Source organism: Pseudophryne corroboree, chromosome 2 (assembly GCF_028390025.1).
Source record: "Pseudophryne corroboree isolate aPseCor3 chromosome 2, aPseCor3.hap2, whole genome shotgun sequence".
Lineage (NCBI taxonomy): Eukaryota > Metazoa > Chordata > Amphibia > Anura > Myobatrachidae > Pseudophryne > Pseudophryne corroboree.
The window spans coordinates 34,536,401-34,552,487 of NC_086445.1; the positions used below are offsets into that span (position 1 = coordinate 34,536,401).

General features: G+C 45.9%; 1 protein-coding gene across 16 annotated transcripts in view; it reads right to left on the reverse strand.

Moving 5' to 3' along the window:
- The window catches only part of LOC134994743 (zinc finger protein 436-like), a 497,924-nt gene that overhangs the window by 133,620 nt on the left and 348,217 nt on the right, over positions 1 to 16,087 (reverse strand). For 15 of the 16 annotated variants that reach the window (XM_063951005.1, XM_063951010.1, XM_063951003.1 and 12 more), the window contains exons 9-11: positions 12,697 to 12,797; positions 12,468 to 12,537; positions 10,187 to 10,261 (exon numbers count right to left, since the gene is read on the reverse strand). In XM_063951005.1, coding sequence (XP_063807075.1) covers positions 10,187 to 10,261; positions 12,468 to 12,537; positions 12,697 to 12,797 — 246 coding nt within the window. The remainder of the gene's footprint in view (positions 1 to 10,186; positions 10,262 to 12,467; positions 12,538 to 12,696; positions 12,798 to 16,087) is intronic. The other variant, XM_063951016.1, reaches the window with a different exon arrangement.

The following is a 16,087-nucleotide window of genomic DNA, read 5'->3' on the forward strand; positions in this document are numbered from 1 at the left end:
TATGTATGATGTCCAGACCCGCCAGGTCCCTAGGGACAGTAACGTGTTCTGAATGCATATAACCATGTACTGACAAGCCCCAATAGCGGATCTACCAGGAAAGTTAAGGTCGACCGAAAATGTAGTAGCAGTCGACAGCAGGGAATAGTAAGCAGGCAAAATGTAACAGTCTCGGAACCCCGAGGGGTCTGAGGGAAGCACACAGATAAATTCAACACTCCCCCCACACATACCTATAAATACATATACAGGTATAAGGCCGTTATGTTAATATTTACCCAGTAATCACAGTTGATGTCGACAGGACACCCACATACGACTGCGTCTCCCATCGCGTGTGTACTATGTAAAAGTTTACAACTACCGACCTGCTGACACTGCATCTTCTGAGGCACGTACCAACAGGCGTCGGTGATGCCGATAGTTTTCCCCACAGCTGCTTGTGACAGAGCCCTCACCCATGTCGACTACAAACAATATTGGGTAAACTGACAGGAAAACTAAGATATACATGCACCACAACATTATACGCCCTGTATGGAAACTAGTGCTATATTGTTCTCCATATAGCTCTAAACACTATGCCCCCCCTCGTTTTCTGTTTCATACATAGCCTTGGCGGGGACATGTGTAAAATGGCGCTGAATGAGTTGCAGGGCATAAGCTCCGCCCCTTCCCGGCATGCTTAAGCCCAGCAGAAAACAATGATAGTGGGGTTCTGATACAGTGCCTATTGATTGCATAACAGTAAGGCTCACTTAACTGTAAATATATATATATATATATATATATATATATATATATATATATATATATATACACACACATACACACATATACACACACACATATATATATATATACATATATATACACACACACATATATATATATATATATATATATATATATATATATATATACACACACATACATACACACTGCCCAGGGCGCCCCCCCGCGCCCATGGAAGTCGGTGCGGGAGAAATGGCGCACAGCGCGCTATACATGCTGGCGGGGGTCTGGGACACGGAGCCCCCGGCACCACAATGTAAACATGACAGCCCATATTGCACAAAACGCAACTTGCTGCTCAGGTCGCTACCCCCCCCCCCCCCCCCCAGCGCCCTACACCCTGTGAGTGCCGTTGGTGTGTGGGAGCATGTAGGGCAGTGCGACCGCTGTACCTCCGTTACTGAAGTCTTCTGCCGTCTGATGACTTCTGTTCTTCTAATACTCACCCGGCTTCTTTCTTCTGGCTTCTGTGAAGGGGGTGACGGCGCGGCTCCGGGAACAAGCAGCTAGGCGCACCAAGTGATCCAACCCTCTGGAGCTAATGGTGTCCAGTAGCCGGGAAGCAGAGCCCTTAAACTAAGTAGAAGTAGGTCTGCTTCTCTCCCCTCAGTCCCACGATGCAGGGAGCCTGTAGCCAGCAGGTCTACCTGAAAATAAAAAACCTAACAAAAAGTATTTTCTAGAGAAACTCAGGAGAGCTCCCCTAGTGAGTGTCCAGTCACTCCTGGCACAAAGTCTAACTGAGGTCTGGAGGAGGGGCATAGAGGGAGGAGCCAGTTCACAACCAGTTTAAGTCTTTATAGTGTGCCCAAGCTCCTGCAGATCCATCTATACCCCATGGTCCTTTTGGAGTCCCCAGCATCCTCTAGGACGTTAGAGAAAAACAGTTTTTGGTATAACTGACCTGTGCCCCTGCCCTGGTGGTCTAGTGGGGTCCCTGTACTGCCACAGTGTCCACGCCAGTGCGTGTGGCCCACCTCCCACAGGCCATGCCAGAACGCGGTTTCCAGTGGGTCCCGCCTGGGGGACCCTCTTACCTCCTCCCTAAGTGCGGCCACGTGATCCTGGAGATCTGCGGTGGTGTGTGTGTGTGTGTGTGTATATGACTGAAGAAAACCGGAGCCTCTGCTGTAAGTACCCGGCAACCAGGGTGCAGGAGTATACAGCGCCACTGGGGGAGGTGATGGAGCTCCAGCAATGTCTCTGCTGCAGCCCTTGAAGTCTTCAAAATTCACTTATAAAAGCTCTTCTGAGGGCTGTTGGAGCAGCCAACCTGTTGCATGCCTGCACTGCAGGACCAACTACAAAACTGAGCTCCTGTGCACGGAGGCGGGGATATAGAGGAGGCGGGCCTATGCATCCTAAGAACAAGTCAAAACTTTTAGCCTGTTGGTGCCTCGGATCAAGATCCTACTCTACACCCTGATATTATTCCCTGTGGAACCCAGTGTACCCTGCTGCAGAAAAGACCTTACATAGCTACTGTCCACTACATGAACAACACTGCATAACTTCAAAATAGATGTAAGAGCTATAAAATATAGTATTATAAGATAAAGAGCTATAAAATATAGTATTATAAGATAAGAGGAACTAAATGTGCTTTTATAATTGCGATTTACTTTCCTTGCTGAAAAAACGTACTGTAGGTTGACATTTCATTAAAAATTCTGGTCCAGCTCACTGTAACTAATGATACATGCAATGAGCGATTAAAAGTCACAATAATTTGTTACAATTTAATTTTCTGCTTCTCTCTCGCAGCCCCTTCGTCAGTATTATACCAACTGATAGATCAAGAGCCCACCAGTATCGGAGACAGAGGACCCGATTTAGAGATACAGGAGGGCTCCAGTACGTCCCTTAGTGAAGCAGAAGCAGCACCAAGTACCCCCAATAATTCGGATCACCCTTTAGGGGTCCTTACCAGATCAGCTATCCGTCCAAAACCCAACGCAAGAGGACGAGGCGGGCGAGGCAAAACCAAAGAATACACAAACAAAAAAACGCCACGCCGACAAATGACTTAGTGTTTAATCTCTCTACTACCCCCTTAACCCCTACAGAACACTGTATATTATCTAAAGGACTATCATTTGTACCCACCACATATATGGATTCATTTGAGTGGAAAGTGAGTACATACAAACTCAATAGGACGCTACGTCTAAAGGATCACTTTGGAAAACAAATAAATCTGGGTCCAACAGCAACTGGTAGAGATATTCCTCCACAATGAAAGAAAATTATGCCAAGATCCAAGTTCGACCCTACGACACAAAATTCCGCCATACGAACTTTTACACGACTCTTGGATATAGAGGGTCAGGAAATGATTAGGTCATCTGGTCGGGCCAATAACCTTAATAAGGAGGAGATGGCAGCTATCAAATCATTATCAGAACGGAAAGACATCATTATCCACCCCGCCGATAAGGGCGGTGCGGTGGTGGTGCAGAATTTGGAGGACTACAGACTGGAATGCAATAGACAATTATTGGATGCCCCTACCTACGAATTACTTTCTAAAGACCCCAGTGGGGTGTTCAAGAAGGAATTAGATACCATTTTATCACAGGCAGTCAGAGATGACATCATTGATGACCAATTACGATTGGCATTAACGGTTGACTTTCCGGTTGTGCCCTTATTCTATGTGGTCCCAAAAATTCATAAAGACCCTAAAAAACCCCCGGGGCGTCCTATCGTATCGGGGAGAGGCTCATTATATCAACCTATCTCTGTTTCTGGACTCAATTCTTAATCCTTGCATTAAACTAATCCCTTCATATTTACAGGACACCACTGCATTGTTGAACAAACTGGATGAAGTAGTGGTTACTCCCAATTCGGTGGTACTGTGTAGTGTAGACGTGACTAGCCTCTATACCTGCATACCTCATGATGCGGGTATAGGAGGCGGTCAGGTCACTTATAGTGGATAATCCCCACTATGTGGGACCACCAGTTGATTTCTTTCTGAAGTTGTTGTTTATGGTGTTGACACGTAATTTTTTCCTACATGATGGTAGATTTTATCTACAGAGGGCGGGCTGTGCGATGGGGTCCTCGGTGGCCCCATCGTACGCGAACGCATTCATGTATGCTGTAGAACAACTTTTTTGTAGACAGGGAACATTATTGTCTAATATCCAGCTGTACGTAAAATATATAGATGATTTGCTTATTGTTTGGTCGGGTACCACAGTGGATCTTCGGAAGATATTAGATGAGCATAATCTGTCTGACAGTGTGGTTAAACTGTCATATGATATTAGTATGGAGTCAGTACATTATTTGGATGTTAAAATCTCAGTAGATAAATGCAATCTGAGCACTACATTATTTGTAAAAAGTACTGACAGAAACACGATTTTAAGAAATGATAGTTTCCATCCCCTGTCTCTCCGTAATAGTCTGCCCTACTCACAGATGTTGAGGGCTAGACGAATTACATCAGACCCCACCATGGTTGGACCAGCTTTGAATCAAATGGTAGATAAGTTTCTAGAAAGAGGATATGATAGACAGTTGTTAGAGAGTACCAAGAACAGAGTGTTAAAACTCCCACGAGCTGATACCCTCAAATATCAGCCGCAGGCGGAGCCCAACAGTGGCCCAGAAGTAGTCCCATGGGTGAGTTTGTATACGGACAAGAGTCCTACGCTCACCAAAAAATGGTGGCCTATGGTAAACACGGATGGGGATTTACCATTATTACAACAAGCTAGATTATTGCCCAGTTACACCAGAGGCAGGAATTTGAAAGACCGATTAGTTAAGTTGGACATCACGGGAATGGATAAAAAACACACATCGCACTTCCTAAGCAGGAAGAATGGCTGCTATATATGTTTGGGATGTGTGACCTGGAACCAGCATGATGGTGAGCAGTATATTATGTTTAAATAGATGACAATATTAAGTGTGTACACTGTATAAACGTTTAAGGATCATTGCTGTGATGTCAGTTTTTTAACGTGATTGTAAACATGGATTGTTTATGTGTTGTTTAGCAACCGAGCAGCGTGTGCTGTGTGCGCTGGGGGGCACCGCCGGATGACGTCACGGGTCCCGTCGGGCAGAAGGTGGATACATGGGCGGCGGGATGACCCGCGATGCTGAAGGCTGGCGTCCTCCAGGTGTCACAGGTAAGACTGCTTGATTGCGGATGGGGGAGGGTATATATGTTTGTTATATCACACTGTGATTTTATGTCTATGATGTCCCTGACGACAGGGGTATCCCCGAAACGTAGGATCTGATAAAGGACCGTTTTACCTATTTATAAGAAGCCTGGTGAGTGCCGCTTATTTGCCAATATTATAATAGCTCCACGGAGCTTAAGAAGGCACCACAGCAAGTATTGCATTATCCAGGAGGGAGTGCCGGACAACTGGAGTATGTATGTATGTATGTATGTATGTATGTATGTATGTATGTATGTATGTATGTATGTATGTATGTATGTATATACATATATGTATACACACACACACACACACACACACACACACTGCTTTAGTACTGCACTAAATATGATGATGTTGGTATATTTATATGAAATACCATGAGATTCATCAGTATTTTTTATAGAATAGATGTTCTTGTAACCAATGTTACACAAAAATAATTAATGTTACACAGAATTCTATAGTATAAGAATAAACTTACCATAAACTTGGTAAATCAGAGAAATAATGATTTTCACAATTATTTAAAAAAAGTTAGGACTACATGTCCTGAATTATAATCCTCAGCATTAAACATTTTTTTAGATGCATTTGTTAAGTTAGTTTAAAATGGCAACTTTTCCCATTACAATAGCAATAGTCCAACAGAAGATTATGTTTGTATAATCAGTTAAATGAAGTGCCATAAATATCCAGTTATGTTTATGCTTATTTATCAACATAAAACCAATATCACATAATATAACTGTTACACAAAGAATATACATTATGCCCTGTGCAGTGTAAAAATAAACAGAACTAAATATTACATGGCAAATTGGAGAAATGTTTTCCACATAATTCACATGGCTCTGCCAAAGTACACAGCACTACATCTGCGCTTATGTCAAGGACATAAAACATACATGACCACTTTTTCTTTTCAAGTACTGTACAGTAAGGAAGTTGTCATTACCGATACTTCCATTTCTAATGTAGTCTGGACGTCTGGCGAGCAAAACAAGCCCGCGAGATGATGCATTAGCGCGCCCAAAGAGAGGCCGCAAGGGGATGCGTTTGTACCGATTGTGGTCACAAAACATGGAATACACAATAATTGGCAGAAAAAGCCCCCAAAGATTGTAAACCATTTTTGTCGACCACTGCCGCGTTGACCTTTCCACCATGTCGACCTTTAATTTTCCGAACAAGTTTGAGGATGTTCTGAAGCAGTTTAGTTGCTTTAATCCAGGAGGTCCCATGTTCTGAACTTAAACCCAAAATATTATCCTACTATACAATTGTAAAGATGTACTGGGTGGTGCCTGACTCCTAATAAGCCCCTCCACTAATGGTCACACTGACACCGCAGCGTGGACCCGAGCACACAATCTGCCGCAGAGCAGTGTCATTCTAGGAGCAGACTATTGGGAAATGCAGGCAACTCACAATACAGCGCCAATATCGGTTAAATACAACAAAAGTGTATGTTTGGCCCTCAAATGATCATCATCCTATCAATGCTTCCACCTTTTGTATATTAAAAAATTTCAACATTTCATAAAAAATAAAAAAATGTAACCACAATTTCCTAGAGCCAGTTGTATTTTCACACTCGATGTGATTTACCCTTAGTAGGTTTCTAAAAGAGGACAAAGTATTAAATCAGGGGTGGGGTCGGCCCTCCAGCTGTTGTTGAACTACACATACCAGCATGCCTTGCTACAGTTTTCTATTAGGCCATGCAAAAACGGTTGAAGGGCATGCTGGGATGTGTAGTTCAACAACAGCTGGAGGGCCGAAGGTTCCCCATCCCTGTATCAGATAATAACATTTATGTAGCGTATGATATTGACTTAAATACACATGTAACGTTAGTTACCATTCATAAAATAAGCTATTTTATTTAATGGCCAGCAATGGACATTGAGGTATTGGTTAGATATCCAGAATCCTCATAAACCTTATTGTATCTAAAACTTACACATCCTACAAAGCTGAAAGAAACTTGATTTTATTATTTGTAACTAACGTTACAAATTAGTTATAGTGATATTCACCTTCAGTTCTCAGCTTCAGACACGGATTGCTCTTGCATGTGAAGACATGTGGTCAACCACCATATATATATGAATAGTACCACCACCTAGTGATAAATTGTGAAACTCCCATTTGCTATGTGGGAAAATCAAACATTAAATTGAATCCCTTATCATCATATGTTAACTTTACATATATGTTCTCTCCAGACCTACCAGAATAGGGATCATCCAAAACACAATGCCAGGTTCCCGAAACTTGACTACAAAATGAAATACTGCATTACGGTAGGGGGCTGTTGTCATCAGGAAATTTCCCAGTGAACAGTTCTTCCACTTTTTCCATGTACTTATCACCAAGGGGAAAGACCAGTTCAAACAAATACACCCTCTGTTCAACAGTCATCATCAATGCCCTTGTGCCCAATATGAGTAATCACTCCAAAATGTGTGCCTCCATCACACTGCACACAGCGCTGCGTGCATAGGAGACCGGACACTTCCGTGTGGTGTGTCAATGCAATTTCCTTTCAAATTATTGAAGAGAGTTATTACATCACAATATTCAGTGCACAGTAACTTTTCAGACACCCTGTGCTGCGAAACACACAGGGTTAGTAGTAATGTAGGGGGTAAGTAAACTGAAGCAGCAGCACAAGTCTGGAGATGTGGAGACCACTATACCCCAGTAGAGACCCATGTGGTGGTGTTTTCATTCTTTCATTTTGTGGCTTGTGCATCTCCGGAATTAACCATTTGCCTGGCATGGTCTCATCAGATGTGATCACGCCTGCAAGTGTCTTATCTGACCTGGTCGCACAGAAGGGGGTAATTCAGAGTTGATCGCAGCAGCAAATTTGTTAGCTAATGGGCGAAACCATGTGCACTGCAGGTGGGGCAGATATAACATGTGCAGAGTTAGATTTGGGTGGGGTTATATGGTTTCTGTGCAGGGTAAATACTGGCTGCTTTATTTTTACACTGCAATTTAGATTTCAGTTTGAACACATCCCACCCAAATCTAACTCTCTCTCTGCACATGTTACATCTGCCTCACCTGCAGTGCACATGGTTTTGCCCAACTGCTAACAAATTTGCTGCTGCGATCAACTCTGAATTAGGTCCAGTATGCGACCAGTCGGATAAACCGTGTTAGCAGCGGTAAAGAAGGGAATCTTCCCTCCGCTGCTGCTCTCACAGGGGCCCGGAATGTCCCTCTGCCTCCCCGCACCCTCCCCTCAGTGTTGCTGACCGGTCAGCACGGCAAGACCAAGCCACCCAGCGCCTGCATACAATAGCAGCAGCCAGGAAAGTGTAAAATAACCCATCACCAGCAGCCCCCTGTGTACCTGCCAGCGGTCTTGGGTGTAAAAAAAGTAATGTTGCGCTGTTTATCAATCTTCACAACATTTGAGAAAAAATGTTTTGTTTTTGTTTTTTTTATATTTATTTTTTTACTAAAATCATATTGGATAGGGTTAAATTCATCTTCACCTAATTCACTAATAAAAAATAAAAAAATTACAATTTCCAAGCGTTTTTTTGGGGGGGGAAATAGTCAGTTAAGTGGTTAAAGGAAAGGTAAATATATGAATGTTACTCTTAATAACTGGGAAGCTATTGCTTGAACCAGCTATTGGTGTAATGTGTTATTGGTAAATGTTGTGACGTAGTAGTCTAGACTGAAGAACAGTGTTTCATTACCGTCTGCAGAATAGTGTTCCTGATTGCGGTAAGTAATTGTCCATACTGATTTCTGTTATCTATACTACCTGTTACTTGGTGGTAGAGCAGTTACACAACACTGGTTAGGGATTTCACGAGAAGGTCCACAGATGGTAGAACCATCACCAAGTTCCTGAAATTACTAAGTATTCTATTCAAGGACCCAGTATCCTCACAGCAAATGTAGATTCTTTTTTTTCTGTAGAAAGGTTTGTCTGAGGGGCGACCTCCCAGGGGTGCAGGAATTTAATGCTAGTCAAGTATTACACCAGGTTGTGTGGCATATGATGTGTGACCTCGCACTATGCACACACTCACAAGCAGATTTCTTCCATCGGCCCTTATGGCCAGAGAGGTGGAAAGTGTGCCAGAAGGGATGTTCTAAGATCAGCACACACACCCGGCCCATGCAGACAAGCCAGTAAGTGCATATACACACGTTAGGAGTTGTATCTACTACACCTGCTACAAGGCAGGTTCAAATACTAGCGGGTGATGAAGACAGGATGCAAATTAGTTGTATATGTGGCAGTGTATGTTGGGCCTGTCCAAGGTGACATCTGTGAGCTGGTATCAGTACCCCGATCAGCACATAACATTATGTACTACTGGAGGTCCGGCCGCAGGATCAGCAACTTCCAGTTGGGGGCCGGCAACCTCTGTATATTCCACAGCGAAGCCAGGTGAGAGGAAGAACGGCGACACACCCAGCAACCCGCATGTACGCTCTGACGCCAAAGGAAAGCCCCTCCCCATCCTCTGTTACACTCGCCCATAATCCTGCTGCTAGGTACCGGTACTTCCCTGGAAGGACACTTACAGGTCTGCACTATCACAATGAGAGCCCAGGACCATGTAACACCACTGCTGTCACATAGGGAGGGTGACCTGCCTACAGTACCGGATGATGCTGCTGGAACCCTTAGTGCTGCTCACCATCACAGCCAATAGGAGCACAAACACCACCAACCTGCGGTAAGGGTCCAGATTACTACATGTCCTAATGGACCCTCCCTCCTGCTCTCCGTCCCCGATGAGGGGCTGGTGGGGAATTCCTGTCCATAAGGGGGCATGACAATATCTATGTGGGCGCCGTCCTAGGGATGACCTGGAGAACCCACCTTCCGTAGCAGTCAGCTGGGTGATGCTGTGTAGCAGTGTGAGAGCCTCTGCTGTAAGGTCACCTATAGCCATTTGTGTATCTGTCCTTGCTCCTCACATACTGCCCCCTACAGCCGGAATCACGGCCTCTCATCATTATATGTGACCAGAGGAGCAACCCGAACCCTCTCATACCCGACGGTCAGACATCTATTCTCCCCAACATATTACAGAACAGCGAGTTGCTATAGGAGCGTCTCACACCCAGAACAGCCGCCGTGCACAGTCTATGATCTCCCATTCTGTCCGGCAATGTGATAGATGTCACATTATAGAAGAGCGAGCATCACTGACCTGCACTGGACTCTGGGAGGAATTCCTGCAGCCCCCGATGATCACCAGCATCCAGCTCTACACCGGCCTCAGTTCCTGTGTATGACAATAAGCAGACAGTGTTACACACAGACACACATAGGCAGAGACAGAAGGGGCAGTGTCTCTGTGTAGTAGTCATTATTCCCATATGTTACACTGACAGTGACAGGAGGAATATCCGGCCACACGTGTTCCCATATGTTACACTGACAGGAGGAATATCTGACCATACGTGTTCCCATATGTTACACTGACAGTGACAGGAGGAATATCCGGCCACACGTGTTCCCATATGTTACACTGACAGTGACAGGAGGAATATCCGGCCACACGTGTTCCCATATGTTACACTGACAGTGACAGGAGGAATATCCGGCCATACGTGTTCCCATATGTTACACTGACAGTGACAGGAGGAATATCCGGCCATACGTGTTCCCATATGTTACACTGACAGTGACAGGAGGACTATCCGGCCATACGTGTTCCCATATGTTACACTGACAGGAGGAATATCCGGCCACACGTGTTCCCATATGTTACACTGACAGTGACCGGGGGAATATCCGGCCACACGTGTTCCCATATGTTACACTGACAGTGACAGGAGGGATATCCGGCCACACGTGTTCCCATATGTTACACTGACAGTGACAGGAGGAATATCTGGCCACACGTGTTCCCATATGTTACACTGACAGTGACAGGAGGAATATCCGGCCACACGTGTTCCCATATGTTACACTGACAGTGACAGGAGGAATATCCGGCCACACGTGTTCCCATATGTTACACTGACAGTGACAGGAGGAATATCCGGCCATACGTGTTTCCATATGTTACACTGACAGTGACAGGAGGAATATCCGGCCACACGTGTTTCCATATGTTACACTGACAGTGACAGGAGGAATATCCGGCCACACGTGTTCCCATATGTTACACTGACAGGAGGAATATCCGGCCACACGTGTTCCCATATGTTACACTGACAGTGACAGGAGGAATATCCGGCCACACGTGTTCCCATATGTTACACTGACAGTGACAGGAGGAATATCCGGCCACACGTGTTCCCATATGTTACACTGACAGTGACAGGAGGAATATCCGGCCACACGTGTTCCCATATGTTACACTGACAGTGACAGGAGGAATATCCGGCCACACGTGTTCCCATATGTTACACTGACAGTGACAGGAGGAATATCCGGCCATACGTGTTCCCATATGTTACACTGACAGTGACAAGAGGAATATCCGGCCCTACATGTTCCCATATGTTACACTGACAGTGACAGGAGGAATATCCGGCCACACGTGTTCCCATATGTTACACTGACAGTGACAGGAGGAATATCCGGCCACACGTGTTCTCATATGTTACACTGACAGTGACAGGAGGAATATCCGGCCACACGTGTTCCCATATGTTACACTGACAGTGACAGGAGGAATATCCGGCCACACGTGTTCCCATATGTTACACTGACAGTGACAGGAGGAATATCCGGCCACACGTGTTCCCATATGTTACACTGACAGTGACAGGAGGAATATCTGGCCACGCGTGTTCCCATATGTTACACTGACAGGAGGAATATCCGGCCACACGTGTTCCCATATGTTACACTGACAGTGACAGGAGGAATATCCGGCCATACGTGTTGGTCACAGACAGTTTCACTCTCTCACACACTTACTCTTCCTCTCACCACTGGCTTATATAAATAAACGCAGGAACTATACAGATGCAGTATTATTTTAGAACAGCGGTCCCTAAATTGGGTGCCATAGGCTCTTGCAGTAGTGCCTTGGGTTGGTAGTCCCGGAACAAATCATATTATTTATAGTCAGAATGACTGGCAGCCACTAGCACTGGTTTTGTCCATTATAAAACATGTGGAGAATCAGAAGCTCAGTTGTACATCACCACATACTTATGTGTCCACATACATCTAGCTTCCCTTCACATTAAACAGCCTTTCCAGTCACACCATGCATGGAGTGACTTTATGTGCGACTTTTACCATTAAATTGTGTCTTACTAGCAAAACAATGCGAATAGGACGCACAAGCAGCTCTGCTGATTAAACGGATATGTGTCATGCCTATATTCTGTGTGTGACCGCAGCCGTATCTGCATACGTAATGCTGTGCTATAGTGTCTTCATAGAGCACTTCGTATACAGTTACAGCTGCAGACACACCTGACAATATGCCTGTATGACAGCACTGTCTGTATGTCCGTCTCTCTCACCTGATCTGATCTCAGCAGGAACGTCCTCTTCTTTACATTGCTGGTAACACATCCCGTCTCCTGGCACAGCCTGTCATACAAGAACATGTGTCACATACGTGTCCCACCCACACGTTACACGGGACATCTCTATAGGAGTCACACACAGGGCCGGGACATGGGAATAACACAAGATCCTGCAATGTGAGACATGTGAGGAGCTGGGAGAGGTCAGAGCAGGTTCCTCTACCTGATAATCCTGGCTGATCATCCTGTTCTCTTCTCCCATATACCCCGGAGTATAGAGAGGGGTGTCACATGGGTCTGCGGGGTGTGTAGGGTTACACCCACCTGTGGGGAATAGACACAGATGTATAAATGATCACGCAGAAGAAGACCTCAGCTGATACACACACACACACACACACACACATTATAGTGACGGATATGGTGGAGTAACATAGAACCAAAGTCCTGCAAATAAAACCTTATCCCGATCACTGCTAATGGTCCATTCTCCTGCAGCGCCGCAGTCAGCAGCGACGGGGAAATGTCGATTGTTATACTTACTGTGATGAGACCAGGGGAGGGGGTATTGTACTACTACCCCTAACGCTACTTCCACAGGATTACATTACACTGAGACTATGGTTTGGCCCTATCTGAGATCTGGAGGAAGGATAACTCCATCAGCACCTAATGTTCTCCCCTAGGACTGTGCTAGACTCTGTGGCAGGGGATCATCAAAACAGAGACGGAACAGGAATCAGTGCAGGGAGGGCAGCAGTGCCCCTTACTACAGGATTACCCCCTTATACCATCTGGTCTCTCTCTGCTACATAGTGAGATACAGGACTGTGCTGCCTCTGGTCTGCTATGCACTTCATGAGGAATAAGATACTGGTAATACCCAGGCATGTTTTTTTTTCATGTGTTACAGTGTGTAGGGGTGTTATAAACTATTATATTGCACTGGTTGCGAGTGTGTTGTATGTGCAATAAAAGGAGATTTATGTTAAGACTTACCATGGTTAAATCTCTTTCTGCGAGATACACTGGATTCCGCAGGGAATACATCGGGGCGTAGAGTTGGATCTTGATCCAAGGCACCAAGAGGCTAAAGCTTCGACTGTTCCCTCCTCTATAACCCAGCCTCCAGGCACTGGACCTCAGTTTCGTTAACCAGTCCAATGCAGTAGCAGGTAAGAGAGACGGTAGATGTTAGTCACACAGAACCACATTCTCACGACAGGAGAAGGTACCAGCGGCTAATGCCATACAAACCCAAAGAAGCCAAGTGCATCAGGGTGGGCACCCTGTGGAATCCAGTGAACCTCGCAGAAAGATTTAACCATGGTAAGTTTACCATAAATCTCCTTTTCTACAGTGGGGTACAATGGGATTCCACATGGCACAAGAACCGGGCGTCCAAAGGAAGCATCCTGGGAGGTGGAAGTATCAGAGACAAAGTACCTGATGAACGTGTTCACCGAGGACCACGTAGCCACCTTGCACAATTGTTCTGCAGACGCGCCACGGCAGGCCGCCCAAGAAGGTCCAACAGAACGAGTAGAATGGGCTTTAATAGCAGCAGGAGCTGGAATACCAGCCTGCGCATAAACTTGTGCAATCACCATTCTAATCCATCTGGCCAAGGTTTTCTTATTCGCAGGCCAGCCACGTTTGTGAAAACCAAAAAGTACAAAAACGGTATCCGACTTCTTAAGGGAGGCAGTCCTTTCCACATAAATACGGAGAGCCCGTAACACATCCAAAGACCGCTCTTTGAAGGACAAACCAGAAGAGATAAAGGCGGGAACCACAATCTCTTGGTTAAGATGAAAAGATGATACCACCGTAGGTAGATAACCAGGGCGAGTTCGAAGAATTGCCCTGTCCCGGTGAAAAATCAGAAAGGGTGGACGACAGGACAAAGGGCGCAAGTCTGACACCCTCCTAGCAGAGGCAATAGCCAGTAAAAACACGACCTTAAGCGTAAGACATTTAAAGGTCCACAGACTCAAGAGGTTCAAATGGAAACTCTTGTAGGGCATTTAACAGACAGATCCCATGGAGCCACAGGAGGGACATATGGTGTTTTACGGATTCAGCCTACCTGACAAGGTATGAACGTCAGGAATAGACGCAATTTTCCTCTGAAACCACACAGACAAGGCAAATATATGAACCTTGATGGAGGCCAGACGAAGGCCTAAATCTAGGCCTGGTTGCAGAAAAGCCAAAAGCCTAGAAGTTCTAAACAAATAGGCATCATAATTCATAACAGCACAGCATGTGAAGTAAGAGTTCCAGACCCCTGTAACAAATCCGTGCAGAAGCCTGTGTGCAGGCCTTCAACATAGTCTGAATCAACGCCTCAGAGAATCCATTGGCCCTCCGGAGTGAAGCTTCAAGAGCTACGCCGTCAAAGCCTGTCTGACCAGGTCCGGATAGACACAAGGGACCTGAATGAGGAGATCAGGGCATTGAGGAAGTAGAAGAGGACGCTCTATTGATAGACCCTGCAGGTCTGAGAACCAATTCCGTCTGGGCCACGCTGGAGCGACTAGAAGTAGAATTCCTTTTTCTTGCTTGATCTTCGGTAGTACCCAGGGCAGGAGTGACACTGGAGGGAACACGTATGGCAGCCAAAAATTCCATGGAATTGCCAGTGCGTCCACGAACGCTGCTTGAGGATCCCTTATCCTTGATCCGAAGACCGGAACCTTGTGATTGTGTTGAGACGCCATCAGGTCTATATCTGGTAGGCCCCACTTGTCTACTAGGAGTTGAAAGACTTCCGAACGAAGACTACTCTCCAGCGTGAACGTCTTAACGACTGAGGAAATCTGCTTCCCAGTTGAGGACTCCGGGGATGAACACAGTCGATATTGCGGACAGATGGCGTTCCACCCAACGGAGTATTTTTGATGAAGCCGCATGGCAATGCTGGAAGTGAGTGCCGCCTTGATTTATGTACGCCACCATGGTGGCGTTGTCCGATTGTACTTGAACAGTTCTGTACCAGAGGCAGGGCCAGTGTCAACGCATTGAACACTGCCCGGAATTCCAGAATGTTTATCGGGAGGAGAGACTCCTCCCTGATCCACCGACCCTGGAGAGAGAGTGTTGCGCCAACACCGCGCCCAAACCCCGCAGACTGGCACCCGTTGTCAGGAGGACCCAGTCGGAGATCGAGAAGGGACGGCTCCTGCTCAACTGTTGACCCTGTTGACCAGCTCAGTGACAGACGAACCTCTGGAGTCAAGGAGATCATTTGAGACCTGATCAGATGAGGCAGACCGTCCCACCTTGAAAGGATTAACTTCTGCAGAGGGCAGGAATGAAATGGAGCGCACTCTACCATGTCAAAAGCTGACACCATGAGGCTTAGTACTTGCATCGCCGAGTGTATCGACACTCTTGGGCGAGAGAGGAAATATCTGACCCTGCCCTGAAGTTTCAGGACTTTCTCCGGAGACAAACAATCGTTGGATGTGCATGTCCAGTAGTGCCCCCAGGTGCACCATGCTCCAAGCAGGGACCAGCAAGCAGAACCTCTTGGGACTTCGCCAGGATAAGCAAGTCGTCCAGATACGGCAGGAACCCCATTCCCTGATGGCGGCGAAGAGCAGTCATCA